The sequence below is a fragment of the Anser cygnoides genome, chromosome 3 (genome assembly GCF_040182565.1).
Source record: "Anser cygnoides isolate HZ-2024a breed goose chromosome 3, Taihu_goose_T2T_genome, whole genome shotgun sequence".
NCBI lineage: Eukaryota > Metazoa > Chordata > Aves > Anseriformes > Anatidae > Anser > Anser cygnoides.
In genome coordinates, this window is record NC_089875.1 from 90,309,815 (window position 1) to 90,332,403 (window position 22,589).

Sequence of the window (22,589 nt, forward strand, 5' to 3'; positions counted from 1 at the left end):
TTTTAGCTCCCTTGCACTGCTGTTAAATGCTCCAGAGTGTCTGCAGCCATGCCACCAAAGCTCTCTCCAGCCATCAAAGCTCTCTCAGGTTTGGATTCAATTTGCAAATGCACATATGTAGCTGAAATAATTGCTGCAGTTGCCAGGCCCACTTTGGCAAGAGCAATAAATGGTTTATAGGCAGTTTCAGAGGACTGTCGCTACCCATAAATAAAGGCATTTGTGCAACAGTTTTGGTCGTGCTGCTCTAAGACTGCTATGCCAAAATCCTTTCAGGAGGTACCTGTGGCCAGCTGAAGTGTTCTGCTTACTGACAAGAAACCCTCCTTCAGGGGTTTTAATATGCAGCAGGGGGTGTTTGTAAGCTTTTGTTAATGTGTAGCCTAAGTGGAAGGCTAGTACATTTTCACTCATGTTAGCCTATTAGCTGTCTCCGTAAGCTCCTGCCTGGATTAGAAACCTTCCTTTACACGACAGTTTTTAGCTTTCATTTTTCTAGCAGTCCTCTTCTGATTGTTTTGGCCCAGATGCCAACCAAGTCTTTATCAGAACTCAGTCAATCCTCTCCGTTAACCATCTGCCACAGATCACTCTCAGACGTTCACAATTTCACTTTCTTTCTGCACCCTCTATGTACGCATTTGCTCCCTTGTTTTGTTTTTGCGGAGTTCAGTGCACTTCACCATTATAAAGAGGTAGCTCCTCCTCTACCTGCACTAACTGAAGATCACTTGCAACTTCAAAGTCCATACAGCTAAAGAAAAATCAAGCAAATCACAGAATCTTAGAATAACCAGAATTGAAAGGGACCCCAAAGGATGACTGAGTCCAACTCCTGGTTCCACACAGAAGTACCTAAAAATTAAACCATGTGTCTGAGGGTGTTGTTCAAATACTTCTTAAGCCCTGGCAAGCTTGGTGCTGTGACCAGGCTCCTTGGTGAGCCTGTTCCAAATATCTGAACGTCTTCTCTTTCGAAAGGTGAAGTTCATAGTGAAAGGCTGTTTTTTCATTAGATTGCTGATATAATCTTTTGACCCTGGACTGGGTAACCTGTACCATATCACCTCTGTCTAAAGGGACAAATGTCATGTCTTTCCCCTTAAACATGCTGCAAAGAGAAAAGAAACACCAGAAAAAATAGCTGCTTAAGGGTATTGGTTTGTATCCAGACTTCCATGTAGAAATGGGTGGCTTCTATTTTGGCTGGAAGATCAGCACACCAAAATAATTGATCCTTTGGACAAAGAATACCTCCAGAAGGAAAGTGGAGGATCTGAAACAGAGATGTTACTAAAATGCTGAAAATACCATGTTTTCATCCAGCAAAAAAAAGCAAGATGTTCTAAACTAATTATGCAGTCTCCAGATCCTTTCCATTGAGCTGTCAAAGTGTACCAGACTATGAAAATGGTAACACAAATGCGAAAAAAAAATGTATCAAGGTTGGTAGTGCTTGTATTTTCCTGCAACGGACTGGGTAATGTAGCAGGGAGTTGTGTGTCAGCAGTGAGCACAATGGACATCAATCTGATGATACCAATCCTAGAAGTATCTGGAATGGGTCCCAGAGTGGAAACTTGGCATTTGCCTAAAAGCTGGAGACAATGGAGACTGTTCCTTCTGCCACGGATGAGAAATTGGTCATATCTGTTGGCCCTAGTTCATACGGGTGGACTAAGTAGCTGGAAGCTGCTAACAAGGAAACAGCCTGGGCTCACCCTGAGGAGCGGAAAGATCTATAAGGGTTTACGCAGGGCAGTGAGGTCTCTGTTATTGTTATTATCATTTATCTACAGAAGTACCCAAGGTGCCATTTATGCCACCTTTTCCATCAGAGGCAATAAGAGGGAATGTGAACTTCTCATGCAGATCACCGCTATAAACAACAGTATGTACAGGGCAAACCACAGGACGACACTTAGGAAGTGTTTCTGTGACAAATGGGCTGATGAAAAAGTAAATAGATACTTGAGTGAGGTGCAGGCTGAGGGACTGGAACAGGAGTGAGCTGCTGATACCCTGGGAGGGTGCTCAACAAATTGTTCTCTTCTTAGTTCACTTCCAGGCGCAGTGCAAGTTATGGAGGTTTAACCTATGAAATCACTTCTGGCTTGTATTTTGGGAGATACTTGCACTATACTGTTGATTACGTAGGAAGCCTACATTTAGAAAGGGTATCTTGAACCTAGCTCTGGTACTTGGAGCATTTCTCACGTCCCATTTCTGAGCAAGTGGCCTCATCCCTGCTGCACATCAGTGTGAGACCCCGGCAGGCATCACATCACACACCCCAGGTGAGGCGGCATCTGTGGGACAGGAGCCAGGGCCCATGCCCCAGAAAGGAGCAGGGGGTGCTGAGCAACCTGGATGGCAGCCTGGATGTCGAGTGGTGCCTGGTACACCCCAGTAGCTCATTGTAAGGCAGCCAAATTCAGGATTTGTGCATCTGAGAGTTCTCCACGGGGGAGGGCTTGCCTGGAGCGATAACCTTAGCAAACACCATAGGTTTGTCTTGTTTGCCCTCCAGGAAATGTTTATTTACCCAGGCTTTTCCTGAAGAGATGTGTCGGGCAGGACATTCTCAGCTGAGGGATGGGGCATTTCAGTTCAGTGGACGTTTTGCAACCTACGTGTCTGGGATAACATGTGCTCCAAAAGGGAAGCAGGCAGTGAAATTACAGTCCCGTCTGAATAGTTTTAGCACAGTTGTTGGTCATAACATGTGGGATTACCATTGTAGAAAGAGTTTACATTTACATCTCTTTGATCAAATGATTTACATTGTACCTTTCCCGTACAGTCAGCATCACTGTCTCCTCTCATAGCCAGTCAGTGTTTCTCGTATTTTCTGCCTGGGGGTCCCACAGGAAAGAACAAAACATTCATAAACTGGGAAAAATGTGAATGTAGAAACTCAGGTCTGCTGGGAGAGTGGTACCACCCAGAGCAGTGAAAGGACGTCTTTCAGTGCAGGACCCATTTCTACAAAATTTCAACTCATCTGACACCCTTGGCTACTGCTGTCACCAGCTTCAGTGCTTCCTGGTTAGGGGTATCACTGCCCTCGTTTTGGTAAGTTTCTGTAGATGAAGATCTTTGACTCAGAGGTGGCTGTTATAATGCCAGAGAGGACCTCTCTAGGTGGGAGAGCAGAGAGGGGCAGCATCCATTTCCCTGGTGGGGCAGCGTTCAGGGAAGGCTATGTTCCTTCCCACATCAAAAATACCCTTTAGAAGGCAATGCATAAAGGCAGTTTACATAAAAGCAGTAACACTGGCTTTGTTTGCTAAAGCCACTTACCTCACCATACCTGATACAATCCCCCAAAGGTAAGGGATAAAACTTAAAGCACCTGCTAGCGTATCTCTTTCTGGAAATAGGTTTTGGTAACTGCCCTAACAAAGATTCCTCCTGCTTTCCTGATATGTGTCACATTCACAGTGCAGGCGTGTGAGCAGGTTGGGAAGAGTGTGCTGTGAAAAAAGGGGGCATGAGAAACTCCTACCATCCACCACAGGTTTGGGCTGCGAGCTCTTCAGCCGCAGCGAGGGCCTGAAGCGGGTTCGGTCATTGAAGCTCCAGCTCTTCTGCACTTTGGTGGGGCTGCCCTCCGTGGCGATGTCGGCGCTGGGGGACCGGCGGTCTCCAACTGAAGACTGCCTGTTCTTTATGCTCTGACCCCGTGGGCTGGCCATCCGGACCCGCTCTTTGAAACTCAACTTTTGACTGTGAAGAAGAGAAATGGGCTTTATTTCATAGTTCCTCCACTCCGTTTCTTTCTGTCATATGATAACTGAAAATATTTTCAAAAAATTCTTAATAGCATAAATCTGTTTCTTATACACTTCTATTTTCATAGAATATATATCATTTGGGAATGAAACTGATTTGAAATAATTGGTTTTTGATAGAGGCATTATCAGTAATGGTCTACCTTACAGTACAGAATAAACTTGTACAGGAAATTAAATTTAACAACAACAACAAATCAAACAAATTTAACCCAATTGTTATAGATTAATCTCTAGTATTTTTTTTTATTCCTTGCATTTTAAATAGGCTTATTTCCATGTTAGTCAGCCCAGCTCAGTGCGTTTCTGACCATCTCTTCAGATAAACAAGAACAAAATGTGTTCTATTATTACTGCATGCCATGTATTTTTTATTTTATTTTATTTTTAAATCAGGCAAGAATACGGTTAGTATACTCATGCTTTTTCAAGATGTGGCACATCCAACATTTCATATACATTGTTAGTGATCACTCTTGTTCAGAATTCCTTGTTAAGCACTTACTTGGACAAGACAGAACCAAAATTAACAAAACATCCATGAAAAAGTGCGATGACAGATTAATGGAAGTGTAATGTTATCCTGTGTACTTGCTAAAGTCATTGCTGGAGGTTAAGCTGGGAGCTCACTACCTGCAGGTGCTATGGGCACCTAAAGACACTTTAGGACAGACATCACAGACCGACCAAAGACATGGTTGTGACTGCTGGACCAAAGGTGGCCCTGTGGCCTTATAGGTGGCCAAGGGTAAGCTGATTTTTTTCCTGTGCTTATAACTTTCCCTCCCACATCAGCCAAATGTGGGACATGTACAGTTTCTCAGTGCTCAAATTACCTTTGTTCATGCTCAAACACACATGATGAACATGCCGAGGTCACCCTAACTATACGCTTATGCTTTTTCATTATTTAGCCTTCTTGCTCTTGTTTGTTGCTTTCTGAAGAAGAAGGCACAAAGGAAAAATAGAAATGAAGTCTTATACCTGCTTTGGAGACCTTGCATTATCTACAAGGTTAAGTTCAATCACCTGTACAAGAGAACGGTCATCTTCATCAACGGTCCTGTTCTTGCAAGGGGAGAGATGAAGTGAGCAAAGCAGTAGCTGCTCAGGGTATGTTGTTAATGGTCTCACAGTCCTACTGCACTGGCATAGACTTTGGGGGGATGCTTTTAAGGTACCTAGAGTGAAGACTGTCTGCTCGCAAATCATAATTGTACTTAAAGTTAAAACTCTTTCTAGTACCCTCAAATTCCTTGCACTTCAGCACACCTGTAAGGTATGTTTTCAACAGAAATGAATTCTGCAGCTGATTAACTGATGGTAAAATGTACTGTGTGGTTCTTAGATGTTTAACCAACTGCACTCTGAAAATACAGTGTTAATATGTTATTATATGAAATTGAATATAATTATAAACTTCTGTGGCTTGAAATGTTGAGATAATCAAATATCTTTGTCCATGCATAGCATAGCACAGCATAGCATTTCATTCTGGATACAAACATCAATGAGAGCAGAAAGGATGCAGTCTGTAGCAGGCAAAAGCACATGCTAGGAAGCTACAAATGAAATAAGTTTCAAGAATGCTAAAAAAATAAGTATATCAATAGGAAGATTACTAGATAAATATATTTCTATATGGCATGGTGAATCACTTGAAAGAATACCTTCTCTATAATTTCTGAACACAATCTCCTTCTTCCCTTGCCCAAAGTAAGCAATTGTTGAAATAAACACATGATGGTGCTGGAAATATCATCTACTTCCACTGAAAATTGTTACCCACACCTGCAGTGCTATATGCGGTTGCATGCTCAATACAAAAGTCCCACAGAACCTATTATTTGAAAGAGAAGTGATTTCTAAAATTTAATTTTCAATAAAAATTACATTTCAAGGCTGAGTTATATTTCAGCTCAGGAATCATTTGCATTGTACAACTTAATGAAAGTATAAGCTGGAAAATATTTATTAGCCACATTACTGCATTGTCATACTATCCAACATGAGCAACAGACTCAAAATGGACTTCTTATTATAGGTATTATTTCTATGCATGTGTCCCCTGTGCTTTTTTTTTACTCTTCTTATGGCTCAAATTGTATTTGATATTGAAAATGAAATCAAATTATAATTTTTTTGACAAATGTTAAAAGGAAAAACTTTCTGGACAGCTCTCTTCCCCTTGCATCCAATTAAAATGAAAGGAAAATTGATAATCTAGACATAAAAAAGATCAGCATGGACCATATTTTTTATAATCTCAGCAGCTGCAAACTGAAAATTAAAATAGAAAAATGAAAAAAAGCACATGTTAATTAATTTGTCCTAATGTAAGCAATGGTTGCCTTTAAATGATTTGTACACAAGGTTATTTCATGTATAAAAACTGAACCACACACAATGGCTACTTAACCTGAATATCTTTAGTTCTCCAAATCAAAGCAATGGTGAAAGGAACAGTAGACACTTCATCTGTACTAGAGACATTTGCAGAAGTGCAACACTGAGAATGAAAATATTAATTTTAAATGCAGACCTCACACTTAAAAAAAAATAAATCTGCTTTGTAGCAATGACAATGTAATGGCATGCCGAGGGTCCATGCAGAGAATGCTGCATCACGAAGAGAAATGCAGCCTCTGAAGGAAGCCTGGTTTGGAAACTGTTTTGCATCTTGAGAGTTTCTCCAAAGACACTGGTTATAGCAGTTGTTCACTCTTGGATCCCTGTTCCTATTTAGAGACTGGTGGGAAATGTTCCTAAAGCCACTGGGTCCTATTCAGCGCTGGCATAAATTGTATGACTTGCAGCAGTGGAGAATCACTGAGAGAAGTGAGAGCCAGGAGAGCTCCCAGTGGAGCCTGGGAGAAAAAAGCTGCTGTCCTTGGGGCTCTTCTTTATAGATAAAAAAGATAAATAATAAGATAAATAATGTATCATGTAGAAATAACTGAATCAGAGCATTTTAGGCGCATCCCAGCCAGGCTTCTTCCTGCAGTGAAAGTCCCTTCACTTATGGGTTATGTAGTTCTTGGCTCTTGATTCTCTGTTGCAATAGTGATGGGAACAGTATTAGAGATACAGAGTGGAGATAATCTTATGCCCTTTCAAGTACCTTTGGGCATTCTGCACTTGCATCAATGGCCACTGAAGCCTTTAGAGCCCTTTACTTGTTTTTATTGATGGCTGGATTAGTGCTGTCCAGTGCCCTGCTAAAAATCCTTCACTTTTTGCAGGATTTAGCCTGTTATATTTTGTTTTCCCTTTTCTGCTCTCCTTTTACAAGATATCCAAAGGAAATCCCTTCAATTAATGTAAACCTGTTAATGCCCTGGGACATTCACGTCTCTGTGAGTACTCCCTAACTTGAATGCTGGTCCAAAAGGCAAGAACCATTAGGAAGAACTGGGAAAATGGATGTGTAAATGCTTTTTCAAATTACACAGATTCCTGTATCAGACTTAAATGACAAGGATTGTAGAGAGCCACAGCTATTTCCAGTTATCTCTGTATTCCTTTAGACATGTCTCTGTCCATCACTTCTTGTACCTTATGTGATTGATAGTTTATTCCATTTGGTTTATATACATATTAACTTTCTATTACAATCTTCCCTGGAAATAGTATCTCTTTGGACCTCTATTCTTGCAGGTTGCAAGCTGTGGGATACATTCATATAGATAACACTGGAGCTTTGAAGCATCTTTTAGTGGAGATTAATTACTACTGAAGCCTCTGGAAAAAATGGAAGTGATTTTTTTCTTTTTTTTTCTTTCTTTCTTTTTTTTTTTTTTTCCTTTCTGAAAGGTTACTTGCAGAATCTTACCACTCATTCCTCCTGTCAATACATAGATGAGCCTCTCACTTCCCTGCGATAGCAAAAAACTTTGTAGCTCTTATTTCTTCTTTAAATGTTATCCATCATTGATTTATGAAGGAATAGGTGTTTAGAGACACTAGAGGTCACTGTAGCTTCAGTGCAGGGGGAATGAACACTCTGGTGGACCAAATGACTAGACTTCATGAGATTTTGTTTTAACTGATAAATGCCAACAAACTCTTGATTTTCTCCCCTGTACTCACAGTTCTGTCTGTTTTGATTGACAATCTTACTATAATTTTCGGGTAACAGAACATTTCTTTGCCTCCCTGTCCCACTCCCTTATTTTCCTTCCTACATTTCTGGTCAAGTTTATCCTCTGCCCCACTTCAGCCTCAGACCTGCAGCACTACTGCTTTCCAGTAGTTAAAATTTATGATTAATTTCTCAGCTTTTCATACTGAGCAGACTGGTGGAAGTAGAAATAAGAAGAAATTGAAATTAATCAAAAGTAAACTGAAGGTCTGAGGGTGAAAAAGAATGCTTCGGATGTCAAGTTGAAACAGAAGCTAAAGCTGACAAAAGTTATCACCCGTGACAAATAACAGCAACTAAAAGTGCATGTCAGCTTTCAGCAGTTAACTTCTAATGAATACAGATGTTGATTCTTACAAAGATACAGATGACTTTATGGAAATTAAGCTAAGTTGGACAAATACAAGTGCAACAGATAGTGTAATGAGGCCTGAAGTTCAAATGTACAAAATTTCTCCACCAGTCTTATGCTAGGAGCCTGAATCCAAGAAACATAGTGTTATATTTCATACCTTCAATAAGTAATAACAAGAATTCCAAGGATGTAATGTCTTAATGTTCAAATGTCAAACAAAACAAAACAAAACTAAAAAGGTTTTTATGTTTTTTACTTTGCCAAAACAGTGTTGGATAAAGAGAAACTTTTTTCCCCTCCATTTACTATCATCAGTTTGTACTTTTTTTTTTTTGTTGTTGTTCCCATAAGTTCCATCCATTTAGGAATTACCATTTTTGGTAAGAGACACAGTTTCAACAGAATTCAACTGAAGCAGATGGTTGATTTCACATGCATTCCTTCACCCTCCAGTGTATGATGCAGGCACATCTTCCACAGGCTGTGTCCAAGGGGATTCTTCCCAATAGTTATTACACATTTTAACTATTGATATTGATGAGCATGTTATATCTTATTTTTCCCCATTAATTATTAGATGGAGAACTCAACTGCCATGGTTGTAAAAATCCTCTTGGACTTGGGGAAATGTCTTTATCTAAATACTCAAACATTGTTCTAGATCTCTACAGAGTGATACATTCCAAAAGATCAAGTCTCAGGCAGAGAAGGGAAACTGGGCTTTGGCAAATCATGGCGTGCTGCACACTGCAATTATTCGACCATATGTATTTCAAAGAACTGTTATTATTGCCATTAATGTCATTGCAGGCAACAAGCAGCAAGAGGAATTACGAGCACTTAAAAAAATAATTCAGGAAATGTCTTTTGGAGAAGTAAGGAACTTTAAAGCTCTAAGGAGGGGAAAATAAATGAATCATGCGCCTGATGTTAGTTGGCATTCTCAAACATCATATGAATAGGCAGGATGCTGAATACCTATGTTTCCGAGGGGTGTACATCCTGAAGAGCTTCTGTTTATTACTACAAAGCTTACTAGGAGTGAGGGAAGATAGAGGACCATGTTACTATGCATTCCACTGCTAGGTGAGGGGTTAGGCTTTCCACCTCTAGTAAGAATCTTCATCACTGGCAATTTCTTTTCAATACAGCACATGCAGAGATAATAATTTACATTAAATCTACTTTTAGAAACAGCTATGAGATAGTAGATGGAGAGAATTCCAGGGTACAATTTACATGCTTCTCTCAGAGCAGGGATGACTTTTTTCACCCCCAAACACCTATGCACGCAGCTCTTTCTTATTGCACCAGGGAGAGTTTTCTAAGTAGGGAATTTGTATTCAGGCTCACTACTTACAAAGCTAAAAGAAGCCTAAACTAGACAGGTGAAATTCATTCTTTGCAGACACAATGCATGTCCTACACACAGCTTAAGACTTTATGCTCTCAGGATGCCGTAAGTTTCAATGGTTTTGACCTCATTCCTTGCATAGGAAGAATTTCAGCCACAATGTATAACTGAATAGAAATAAAAACTATTTGTGCTCAGTGTGTATTTATAGAAATAGACAATTTAACATATATGGGCTTTCTAAATACCTTGTAGAACTCTAGCACTGATCTACAGAAATATCTCAATTTGTGACATAGATACACCAGAAAGTTGTCCACACTTACTTTTGATAAACAATTAACTAGAATGTTTATGCATAATGTTTTAAGAAATACAACATATAATGCATTGAACATATTTTTCTTGAAATCAGTATGAAGCTATAGCCTCATAAGCGCAGTTCTCTTAACTCATACAGCAACATTTAGTTGCCTAATGAAAGGCTGGAGGTCTATGCATGACAAAATGCAAGAATTCATTTCTGTAAATATAAAATTCATTTTGGTAGGAAAGAAAAAATAGCTTTTACCTAAAGTAATAAGAGTTTTTCTCCACTGTTATTAGAATGGAGTAAAGAGCATATTCAGAAAGCAATCCAGTGCACTACTTGAACAAACACATCTTCATTTAAAGAGTGAAACAAGAAGCAGTTCACATAGCATCCCATGCAAGTCACTCAGCATTGCAGTAAGAAAGAAGTTAAATAGTTGAGGACGGTTTTCTCTAAGTACTTCACAGCACTTTGCATTTACATTTTTACTACAGAAGACAACATACACATATTTTAGGTGATACAAACATACAGCAATATATCAGCATAAGAACAGTGAACAGCCACGGACAAAACACACCTTTTTAAAAAGGCACTGAGTGGTCTGTAGGTTTTTACTGTAGACCAGGATCTCAAAAGTTAACAAGTTCATTGTTATACACTAATATGCAGAAGCGCACATAGGAGTTACGGTTTTCTGAAGGGACAAGCATCCTTTATTCAGTGAAAATAGAGTGAAAAAATATGGCTAAATCAATGATAACTTTTAAACCACAACAGTTATCCCTAACAAGGAGGAGGTGATGTAACTTTGACATCCTTTTTTTTTTTTTTCAATCTAGTTTCTACTTATTGTAAGTAAATTCATGTCCTTAAGTGCTCATGGATACATCTGGGAATAAGCTTTCTCTTCTGCACAGATCATTGTTTTGGAGATACATACTCACTGCCAACTTCAGTCTCACCTTTAAAAAAACTGAAAGCAATTCTAAATGTTGATGTCAAAGGAGTAGGAAATATGGCTGGCAAGTGCAAAAATTTCGACCGGGCTGTAATAATTTAATGAGATCAATACATTGCCAGCAAACCTATAGAGGCAGCACATGTGAAAAGACACAGAACTGACAGTGACTCTTTCTTGCAAAAGCCAGAGTAGGTAAAGTGCTCCCAGGGGACATTTCAAAGCAAAGCCAGTCACTTCAAGATACTGTGATACCAACAGCAGTTACGTGCACTTCAGGAGCAATCTGAAAAATGGGACATGGGCAATTTCTGCAAAGACTTTCCACCTGATTTTTGCATTTTGGGTGCTGAAGTGCTCAGACTCCCCACAGATGATTAAATAACCAAAAAGAGTTTGTGAACCACAGTACAACTCAGGGGTGGATGCATTTCAGGGCAAGTGTCACTGATACATTTTTCTTGGCTTTTGATCATTTTCACCTTGGAAGCAAATTCCACTGTCTTCTGACTGTGCTTTACTGGAGTGCTGACTGCCCAACACCTGCTGACTCCCATCCCTAACTAGTTTTGGAGGCAGCATAATTTCTTCTTCACCAAGTCCTTTCCTGGCCCTAAGTATTCAAGCTCTAAGTAAGCAAAAAGAGCAGCGTTTCCACTTATTGCCTTCAGACTGTGCATCTCTGGGGCTTTATTTGTCACGTGAAGATAGCCCTGGCTCTGCATGCTGCAGGCAGCCAGTCCTCAGCCTGCATCCAGGCTGGGTGACAACCAGCAGCGCTCTGCAATGGAGGGCTGATGCCCCGTTCCATGAAGCCAAATTACACTACATGCCTGTGCCTTCCACTGTGGTTTCTGGAAATGGCATCGGCTTTATGGCAGGGGCCAGTGGGCATGTTCCTCCCCAGGAACAGGGTCTGTGTGGGCTGCTTCACTCGCTACCGACACAGCTCTGACTGAGCTCCCCCTCCACATTAAAACACTTCAACAAGTACTTAGTACTTAGAAAAGTAAAAAATTGCCTATTTTTTCCATACAAGAACTAGGACAAAGAAGCGAATTTCAGCATCATTGCTCTATCAAACCAAGTTAAATACAATTGCAATTTGTAACTATTATAAGCAGTTACAGTTTATTGAACCTACTGTGCAGAGAAGCCTTTAAGAAGCAGAGATTTCAAAGATAAAAGAAATAAAAGAAACTACAAACCTGCTAGAAGCTTCCCCTTGTTCTTTTCTTCAGGTCAGGGAGTGGGAGGGAAAAACATATTTGTTATGCAGATAGTAATCAGATTACTCAGTTACAGATGATGTTAGATATATGCTAAACGTAAATGGATGTGTGAATTAGTGTACAATACACACGTTACATTGCAACCACAAAGACATTCAAGCAAGACTCATAACTACAATGCTTCTGAAAAAAATAAACTTTTCAGTTGTTTTAAAACATGCATAACATGCTTAGTACATACCACTGCAGACTGAGTTGGCAAAGCACTTAGGCAAAATGCATTGCTGACACATATATAACAGAAAGCTGTAGGCTCTTATTAGATAAAGTTATCTCTGGTAAATAAAAAGGTTTAATTTTAGGATATCACAGCAATAGGCTCACTTAAAATTACAATTAGATGCACTTTTGAGGGACAGTCATATTTTAGAATATTTTAGGTTGGATACAACTTCATTATTTATGTATTTTTTATATCCATTCGATTATATCAATGCTGCCTTCAATCTGTTTGTATATGTCAAAAAAATTTACAGATTTATTAAAATCAATATTCCATGTAACTTTTAATCTAAAAGCTCCTTTTAGTTTGAAGCATTTTGGAATTATGGTTATGGTAATGGATTACTTATGGCTCTGTTCTTGTCAACTCTTTGAAATTCAAAGATCAGCTTTGGGTACTCAGCCAAACCTCTTTTTGGCTGAGCTTTTTGGCACAGAATTACCTTTTTACTGTCATGTGGATGTTCATCACCCAGCTTTGGGAGAAACCACTAATTCTCTTGCACTGTCTGCAATAACAACAGTTAGGACGCTTATCAGAGCTTTCCCATAAGGCTCGTATTTCATTCCTTTTTGATCTTTATTGAGTATCGTTTACTTCCTTATTTGTGCCCTATCAGTTACCTTACTACCTTCTGGTAAATCTTTAATTGAACTACTGAAGGGTCTTGGATGGCCAGTGCTACATTGAGTATTTTCTGTTTGCAGAACATCAGGATTCTGTGACATCAGGAGTTTTTAGTTACCTTCCACTGACTGGGTGTATATCTGAGGATATAATTTCCCCTAAGGAGATACTGAATATAGCAGAAGTTATGACAAAAAGCAGGAAATTCCCCAGTGCACTCATCTGCAAAATGCCATAAAGCTGTGTTCCTTTAGAGATGTATTCTATACCTATAGTCTTTTATAGAAGCACAGGCTAATCAAAGAGTGTGAAAATACTTTTTAACTCAAGGAACAAGATCTGTATTAATATTTTCTTCATTAGACATAATTTGAAACTGGGCAAGTTGCATTGGTTAAAGGAAAAATTGTATTCATATGTATATTTGCTCAAATGGTTGTTGCTTGCTGTGACCAAAACAGAGGTTTATGCCAAGGACAAATCATTAGGGGTTGAGCTTCCCAGTGAGCCTGCTTTTGGTTGCACAAAGCCATTCTAGAGCAAGAGGAAGGTGTTACTTCCATTGCCCTCCCCAAATCCAGGTCCTTGATCAACCAAATTTAGCTGAAGTGCCATCGGTGTTTCTGCCCCATAAAAACAAGAGTCTGGAGGAGAGCAGAGAGGGAGAGAGCTGTTGGTTGGCACCCAAATGTTCATTTGCAGTGCTATCAGCATGTGCAGCTGGGACTGAGGGGTGTTCCCTGGTCCCACAGGTCAGGCATAGCCTTTCAGACCTGATCTTCACCTGGAGAAAACTCGTGTTTTACATGGAGTCACGTGAATTTATACCAGGATTTGGTTCAGGATTAAAAGACTATAGGGAGATATTTTTGCTTAGTCAATGTGTAGCATTATCCAATAGGTGTGTTCTATAGATCTATTACAAATAAGAATATAACTTTACCGAGAGCACTTAGAAGGAATCTGTGTAACTTCAAAACGGGACTGTGATTATTAATGAGTATATTAATGCACAGCTGGTAGGAATAGGAGTGAAACACTAACCTCTCTATACTAATTTTTTTTGGGGGTAAAACGTTTCTAATGCCTGTGCTCAGTGTTAATTCTTAGATAAATGGAAGTGATTTGTCCCACTGTACCAGGCTCCTAAACAATATTGGTCTGGTTTGTTAGTTGAAACTTTTGGTGAGAGGACTTAAGAAGACAAAACAAGACAAAACAGACAAATAGTAATTCTCTATAAGCTTGAACAGACATCAAGAACAGCACCAGCTGCCATATTTGTACCTACTTTGTAGGGCTGCAGGTATGCAAGGCCTTCAAATGAGGCTTCCAGGTAGCAATGGAAACCGATTTCTCATCAGCCGCATAACTACGCCATACACACTACGTGCAGGATATATGATAAAAAAGAAAAACAAGGCAAGAGGGAGCAGGGGATGAAACAAAAAATTGAAAAGCAGATTAGTAACCAATACAAGTCATGGCCTTCTTTTATCATTCATAGCACTGATACATGCCTGAGGGGAGGAAGAATACTTTCATAATATCGCCAGGTGGCTGTCAGGTTTGTTCGGCTGGCGTCGGTAGAATAAAACCGCCAAGAAGCCTGGTATGGGGAAACAATAGAAAAGCACAAAGGAACCAAGAACATGAAGTGACAATGCCACCGCACTGATTACGGAGAGTGGATTTTGTTCTGATTGGGATGTCTACATTAGGGTGAGTAAGTAATTACTAGTAAATATCTACCAAAGCTCTTGTGAATCACAGTGTGGTATGGTAAGAGTTACTAGCTTCGTGGAAATACCAGAAAATATTCAGCACATAAAGGTGCTCAAAAAAAGCATCGCAGTGATTTATTTGTGACAATTCCATAGGGGAAACCCACACAAACTTGCAGTCTGAGGTAAAGAAAGTGTCATAGTACATTTTGTAAATGATAATGAAAACCAGACTGAAAGCATTTAGACGATAAGTGAAATATTCTCTGTGGTTTGAAACATTGCTAAATGTTTAAAACTATGAAATGATTCATTTCAAAGGTGAGTGACCAAAGCATAGCATTGAAAATGTATTCACCATTTAGATTTATAACTGCATGTGGATAGTAAGACAGATCCTTAGTTCTACAAACTGGTACAGCTTCCCTGATGTCAGAATAACTATATTAATTTGTACTAGCTGAGTATCTGTGCTTCCTGTATATTGTCAACCATTAAATGTCATCCAGGTATTCTTGTATAGCATCTAATACCCCGTGTTTTCCTGCACATCTCCCACAAATGCATCTAGAATTCATCTGCAGATGAAGAGGCTATCACTTACTTTGTAAATTGTTCCACTGCTTGATCCTTCTCATTGTCAAAAATCTGCATTATTTTAAATTTGAAACTCTTTGGTTTTGGCTTGAAGCCAGAGAAATTTGTTATGTTTCTGTCTGCTACATTAAATAGTCCTGTAGTTTCCAGCACTTCCTCTCTGGATTTATATATTCAAATAATATTCACACTGTTTGCTTCTTATAAGCTAAACAAATTGAGAAAAGCATGTTCATATTATACATTTCAGTCTTCTGTTGTGATAGTTTAGCTATCTTTCAGCCAGGTATAGCCTCTAGCACACAGTGTATCTATTGCAACAGAGAAGTTAGCATGGACTAATTCTACACAGTTACTTATCAGAAAATAGACATTCTTATGACAAACTAAAGCACTGATTTCCATGGTAGCTCACTGTCAATATCCACAATAGACAATTTAAAAAAATGGGCCCTGTTACAGTAGATAATGATATACAGTTGAGATCCACCCTACATTTCTAAACGTGAACCTTTTTCTCCAGAAAAGGGCTCTTCCCGCCCCCCAATTTTTTTTTCTTTGTTTTCTCCAATTGTGCAGCCTCATTTACAAACTCTGGTTGTTGAGATGATATGTAGCATGTTAGTACCAGCAGCATTATATATGGTGGTAATATCAGCCATATCTACTTAATACATTTCTTGTTCTGTATTTAAGGACTATAATTAACCTTGGAGGAGTAACATACTGGTAACCTGTATGAAGCTCTTGACCCTTCTCCCCTACTCTTTTTCCTCTGTGTTTCTCACCCTTGTTCACATGCTTTCCAGAGCCTCTAATATTAGGATGGAGTCCTATATAAATACCTTGAATTCATGGTTTCTAGATCAACAGTTTTGTGTTCGATATATAAAGTCATTTGGTTGGAATCATTCCAGCCTATAAAGTCATCCTGATCATACTCAGGTTCATTCCTATGTGCCTGCCCTCATTTTTACTATTCTGCCATATACTGGCAAATTTCTTTATTGGCAATATCTCCACCAGCAATTTTATATTAATTTCCAGATGACTGAAAATGCTGAATGTGGAAATGGACATGAAAATGCTGAACAACATTCACTTCTGAGATCCCGCCACAAATGTCTTCTTTTCACAACAATTTTGCCCACTGAGAGTCACTTTCTGAGATCAGTCAGACGGCTACTCTTAATTTAGCATACTGTCTTACAATTATTCCGGCTGGACTGTCTTACAACAATAAGAAGAGCTATATCCAAAGCCTAAGTCTATTATATCTATCCTCTGTCAAACAAACTTTAATTTCGTGGTAGAAGTAGATTAGAATATATGTTTTAGAAAATATGCCAGACACTCATTCTACAGTACAATAGATACAAAATGAGCAGATTTATATTTATTAATTATTCTAATAAATATTGTGTGTCAAATACTTAACATTTAGTAAGCATTGAATACTAATAATGGAAAGCATTTATGAACTTTAAGAATGCTTCAAAAACATCCTGGCATCTAATCTGAACTTGACATGGAACTCTAGTGTATTCAGCTAAGCAGCTTCTTTATTTGGATTTATTATTTCAGAATGAAAACAAACAACAAACAAAGAGCATATGTGGTAGACATAAAACACTTGGATTCACAAGAATATAAACTAGGATGTTAGAAGATTATTTCACCTTATTATTATTATTATTATTTTTCCCCCAATGCATCAAGTAGAATAAAGCTTGGTGGAAAAACATTCTTTAGAGGATTTTCTCATTTTTAAGTAAGTTAAGGGAAAAAAAAAAAAAGCTGCTTAACAAATATTATGCTGCTTTTGCTTCAAAAAAACCCTCCAAATCGTTGACTGGCACCATGATGTCAACACCGGAGCTGAAACCACTTAAAAAAAATCAGACATTTTGGAATTGCTAGTGCCTACTTTTCTAGCTTTTGAATTGAATAATATTGAAATCAATTCTCTGGACAGGGCGCTTCATTTTCACCAAGTATGTCACTCACTGGAGCACTCTAATCCCTGTAGTAGTGAAAACTAGCTTAATATAGATAAGAGTGCTGTTCTGTCAGTTGTGTTCTCCAGGGATCAATTCTAATTCATCAACTACAGGAATGCAATTGACTCAGTTTCTTCATCAGGGATGGAAGAACTAATAAACTGCACATGGAAATTCTTTATACACAATTATGGAAACACACTGCAATCACTGAAGAAACATATTTCATGAAATTAATCATTCTGTTAAACATTATTTCCACAAATTAAAATATCACAACGTGCTGCAGTATGTACTTTAAATCCCCTACTATTATCTTTTCACTGATTTCATATTTACCTGAATTAGACTGGCAGCTGGATTCCTTCTTTTCTCAAAGTGTTTCTGGCGATGCTGTTCCTGCACTTTTAATGCAAATCCTGAACCAAGGATGCCCTGAAATGCAAGACACCATTTTTTAGTAGGTAGTTTTTTGTTTGTTTGTTTGTTTGTTTTTAGAAATACACAATCAACTACAAAGGTTTGATCTGAAGTAATTGTATGTGTACCTCAAATAACACATTTATGATGGTATATGGCTGTATAAGGTTTAACAACAGTGCCCATTCATAGTGAGGCAGGAGACTCCTTAAGAGATAACATCTGTGGTGCTATCAATGACCTCTCATCCCAACCATCGCTTGGGTTTGTGCTACACTATGTTCCTGCAAATCTAAAGGCCACACACACATACAAATATATATATGTATATGTGTGTATATATATATAGGCAGGAACATTCAGAGGAACTTAAGCCAAGAATGATGAAATGACCAGCTGCCAGATATGCCAGATATATATGGACTACAAAATCCATATCTGCAGTGCTTATTATAACTTTTGATTTTAGAGATGTCAAAAAAATATCTTGTTTAACTGATTAAGACTATTTCCTCTCACTATTTCATATTTAAATAATCCCCACTGCTCATTCTATAGGAATGTAAAAAAAAAAAAGTCAGTGAAACCTCTCCCCTTTTGTCTTTTTTACTTTTGAATAAGTAAGATAAATTTGACTCCTGCTAAATAGACGCAAAGACTGAGAATGTTTCCTTCCTTGGCTTGGAAGGAGTGCAACATTTCTGCTGGCCATGCCTGTGTTATAAGAAAGAACATTTCCACTTGATTCTCAGTGAGGATAAAACAACATTAAAATTGCACAAAAGATTCACACATATCTCTTGTTTTACAGACAGATTCAACACAAAGGTGTTTGTGAGGAAAATCAGTTTCTGTATATAGACATGAGGAACAAAAGTTGTGGCATCTCTAATATGTAAAGTTATTCATCTTTTCCATTCCTTTGCAGTCCTGCTAAGACTAACTTTCTTGCTAGTGGTGACTAGGTAACAAAGAGAATTAATTACAGTAGCTGCCATTAAATGTCAAAGATTCACAAACAGGTAATGTAATATAATTATAATGCATTATAATGTCAGAGGTATTGAAATACTCCCCGTGCTTAAAATAAGAAATAAATGCAGTACACTAGATGATTCAATACTGTTGGCAAATGCTGACTTTTAACCTTGATTTATCTATATGGTTGAAAACAACTGTATTATTATAACATACGTATTTTATAATTATCTATAGATAATGAATCCAAGTATTAAAATATTGATTTTCCATAGGTATTGCACTGGATGGAATACAACAAAATACAAATATCACCTCTGATTTCATGTTTATTTAATACTGTGTTGAAAAAGGAAGGAAATTCAGTCTTTCACAGTTGTAGATTACACTCACAAAAATGAGGATTATCCTACTTTTCTTTTAATAGAAACTAATCCAGAGAAACATATTGGCTGATTTTTAATTTTATTATTTTTATTTTTAACTTCTGAAAGAAAAGCGCTAATACATGAGTCACAATTCATAACAAAAGAAAGAAATTTCAGTCTTACACAGTAGTATGCTACCTAATTTAGGGTTATTTCCTTGCTTTGTCCTTGCCCCAAAAAAATCCCCAAAACTCAAGTAATGACAGCAACACCAAACCTTTTGTTTGGGTGCTACCAGTTCACCTATGTTGTCACAGAGCAAAAGGTCTTAAACAGTTGTTCTTCATTTATAAATCTTCCTTCAGCTTTTTGTATTGTAACAGCAGTAGGAGCTACTGAAGTTTCTATTACCTTTTTACAGTTTTTTTTTTAAAGCATACTCACAGCAGGTAGTGCAAAGAAAGAAATGCCAAGTAGAGCAAATCCTGCAGAAAGCAGCCTTCCAAGCCAAGTAAGAGGAGTTTTGTCTCCATAGCCAATGGTTGTCAATGTGATCTGAAAAGAAAAGAACAAGGTTTACTGGAGGTCCCTGAGAGGTTAGTTTCAGATTGTATACATTGCATGAAACAGCATTTCCACTAAATTATTCAAGACACATGAAATATATATAGTTGTTTCTAAGAGACAAACATAAATAATATGAATTCATTTTCCTATGAAGACTCAATACTGTCTATGCATGAATAAAACTGAGATAAATAATAAACACGAGAAAAATGTGTCAATAAGCAATAAATAAATAATAGATTGGAAGGTCTGGGATCTCACAGTTGAAGCAAATGATGGGAAGTCATGTGAATTGGGCAGAAAAAATTATCCTTTTCAGTAGATGTACAGATGTTTCACCTGCTTTCAGAAGGGCTGTACGTATTTGCCCAATCACATGAATATAAATTACAGAGGTATCATATTGGAGAAATATAGTAGGACTAAAATGAAGTTGAAGTTCATAGACAAGATGAAGTCAATGCAAACACAAGCAGTGGCACTATCTACAAGCCTGTCAGTACAATTTGAACTAGGTCTCCTGAAACACAAAAAATGCTAATCAAAAGCTGGAAGGAACTGTAAGAAATTCCTGGTCCTTTCCCTTTCCTTCTCACAGGCTCAGATATATGTACATGACTCCTGACATGACACTACACTATACAAAGACACAACACAGCACCAGGTTGTGCTTAGGTCCAACAGGTCCTCAGGCCATTGGACAATGTCAGCTCAGATCTGTGTGGGAAGAGGTCAAGGAGAAAGAGGAGGGCATCTGTAATTCCTTCATGTGGACAGTGTGATCAGAGGCACAGCATGCAGATATTCCAAAAGCAGATGACACCAGAGTAGACGATGGCAGAGTTGGGTGCATGTGGAAGGGGTCTCACAGAATCACAGGATGGCCGAGCTTGGAAGGGACCTCTGAAGATTATCTGGTCCAACTCCCCTGCCAAGCAGGATCACCTAGAGCACATTGTGCAGCATGGCATCCAGGCAGGTTTTGAGTATCTCCAGAGAAGGAGACTCCACAACCACTCTGGGCAACCTGTTCCAGTGCTCTGTCACCACACAGTAAAGAAGTGCTCCCTCATGTTCAGCCAGAGCTTCCTGTATTTCAGTCTCCACATGCAACGCATTGACGGCAGGTCACGTAAATATGCAGCGCGTATTCCAAGTTCTGCTGGGATACTGGCACATGGTTGTGGTCTACAGAGCATGTCTCTAAGGCAAAACAAAGCAAAAGATTACGGCTTCGTGTCTGTGTGTGGCTGGGGATCTTCCCCAGCCCAAGGAAATGTCCTCCAGCCTGCTCCTGGCCTGGGAGGTGTGCCAGTCCCAAGCCCTGGGCCCAGATCAGCCGGGGATAGTCACGTCTCTGTGCTTCCCTTTTGGGGAGCACGGACCCAGCCCGCTGCTTGGTGTGGGTGCCAGGAGCAGGCCGGCCGAGCAGAGGGTTTCCAAAGGCTGGGTGGAAGGCTGCAAGGCGCGTGATCAGGCAGCGGCACACGATGTTAAAGGACAAAGATAGACAACAGTAGGCTGAGTGCCAAGGACTCCAGGGCCTGTTATTATCCGAGAACATGTGCACAGAGAATTATTTTACATCGTGTACCAAATGTGGGCAAGTTCAGGCTTAGCAAATATTCTGGCAGGAATGAATTCTTCAGGAAAATGCCTTCTAGAGACAATATTTTGCTTCCAGCTTCCTCAAAGTTCATTCCTATGAAAGACGGCCAAAGCAATTCTATTTAATGCAGGGGTCACCACAGGACAAAAGAAGGAAAGTCTTTTGGAAGTAATTAGATTTAAACTATTTGAGGCTCCGCAGATAGTAAACAGTGCCTTTAATTGCTCCCATTGTTGGGAACAAACTGTGGGTGTAATTTACCCTGAGAACGCCATAGTGACTAAAAGAGAGTGAGCTGAATTAAGGCTGCAGCTGAAATTTCAAGTGGTTATCAAGTCTCAAGTTTAGTAATGCTAGCCCGGAGGCAGGTGCAACTCTCCACCACCTTGGGTGTTTATCAGGTCTCACTCTCATTCTTTGCTCCTCTTCACATCCCTGCCCCCATCCCCTTTCCCCAGCCTTTGCCAGACTCTTGAGAGAGCCAATGTAACCCAAGAAAGTGGAGAGAACTACCCCAAATTTTCTGTGGTTCACTTCTGCTGTTTTGGTGAGTTGAGTCAGCTCACGGAGATGTCTGACAAGCACCAGGGCCTGCACAAGGCAGTCAAAGGAAAAGCCTTGCTGAGACTGAGTGATTAGAAGGAAGGGAGTTGGGAATGCAACTCCCTCTGTTTCTGGCAGAGGTGAGCTGATGCAGCCGCACTCTTGGACCAGCAGAGGGGCTTGGTTTGGTTTGGTTTGGTTTAGTGAACACAATATTCTGAGCTTTTCACATTAGAGGGCGAATGCAGAACGGTTTGAAGCTATTAAGACCCAGAGAGTAATGAAGCACTTGAACAAATGAATCCCTTGAATAAAAGTTCCTCAAAATTCATTTCTAGGCCAATCTTTGTGAAGCAATTTGAAGCTCTGGAATGAGCCCAGTTATTTGGCTTCTATCCAGCTCCCTATCTCTGCTAGATGCTGGAAAGTACAGAGATATCTCCTGCCTGGGCCGATGAGAAGGAAACAGAACTAAGTGTCATCTGCATATTAATGATATTGCCACTAACATCTTCTGAAGGAGTCAAAGATAAACTTGAACCTTTGGGATTTGATATCTGAGAGCAACCTAAAACCAGGAGCAGTCATACAGACTACATCTTTGGAATTTCTCCAAAGAAAATAATAGAACCATATTAAAGGCTTTTCTCTAATTCTTTTAGGTCCTGAAGAATGGGTATCAGTCAACGCTTGAGAATATCAGTGTCTTGTTGCTCACTTTGA

The 22,589-nt window shown here is 39.1% G+C and overlaps 1 protein-coding gene across 2 annotated transcripts in view; it reads right to left on the reverse strand.

The window, feature by feature from the left end:
- KCNQ5 (potassium voltage-gated channel subfamily Q member 5) overlaps positions 1 to 22,589 on the reverse strand; it is a 291,754-nt gene that overhangs the window by 22,535 nt on the left and 246,630 nt on the right. Inside the window, exons 6-11 of one of the 2 annotated variants that reach the window (XM_066994664.1) lie at positions 19,592 to 19,702; positions 17,721 to 17,816; positions 14,352 to 14,446; positions 12,127 to 12,153; positions 9,269 to 9,325; positions 3,509 to 3,729 (exon numbers count right to left, since the gene is read on the reverse strand). In XM_066994664.1, coding sequence (XP_066850765.1) covers positions 3,509 to 3,729; positions 9,269 to 9,325; positions 12,127 to 12,153; positions 14,352 to 14,446; positions 17,721 to 17,816; positions 19,592 to 19,702 — 607 coding nt within the window. The remainder of the gene's footprint in view (positions 1 to 3,508; positions 3,730 to 9,268; positions 9,326 to 12,126; positions 12,154 to 14,351; positions 14,447 to 17,720; positions 17,817 to 19,591; positions 19,703 to 22,589) is intronic. The other variant, XM_066994665.1, reaches the window with a different exon arrangement.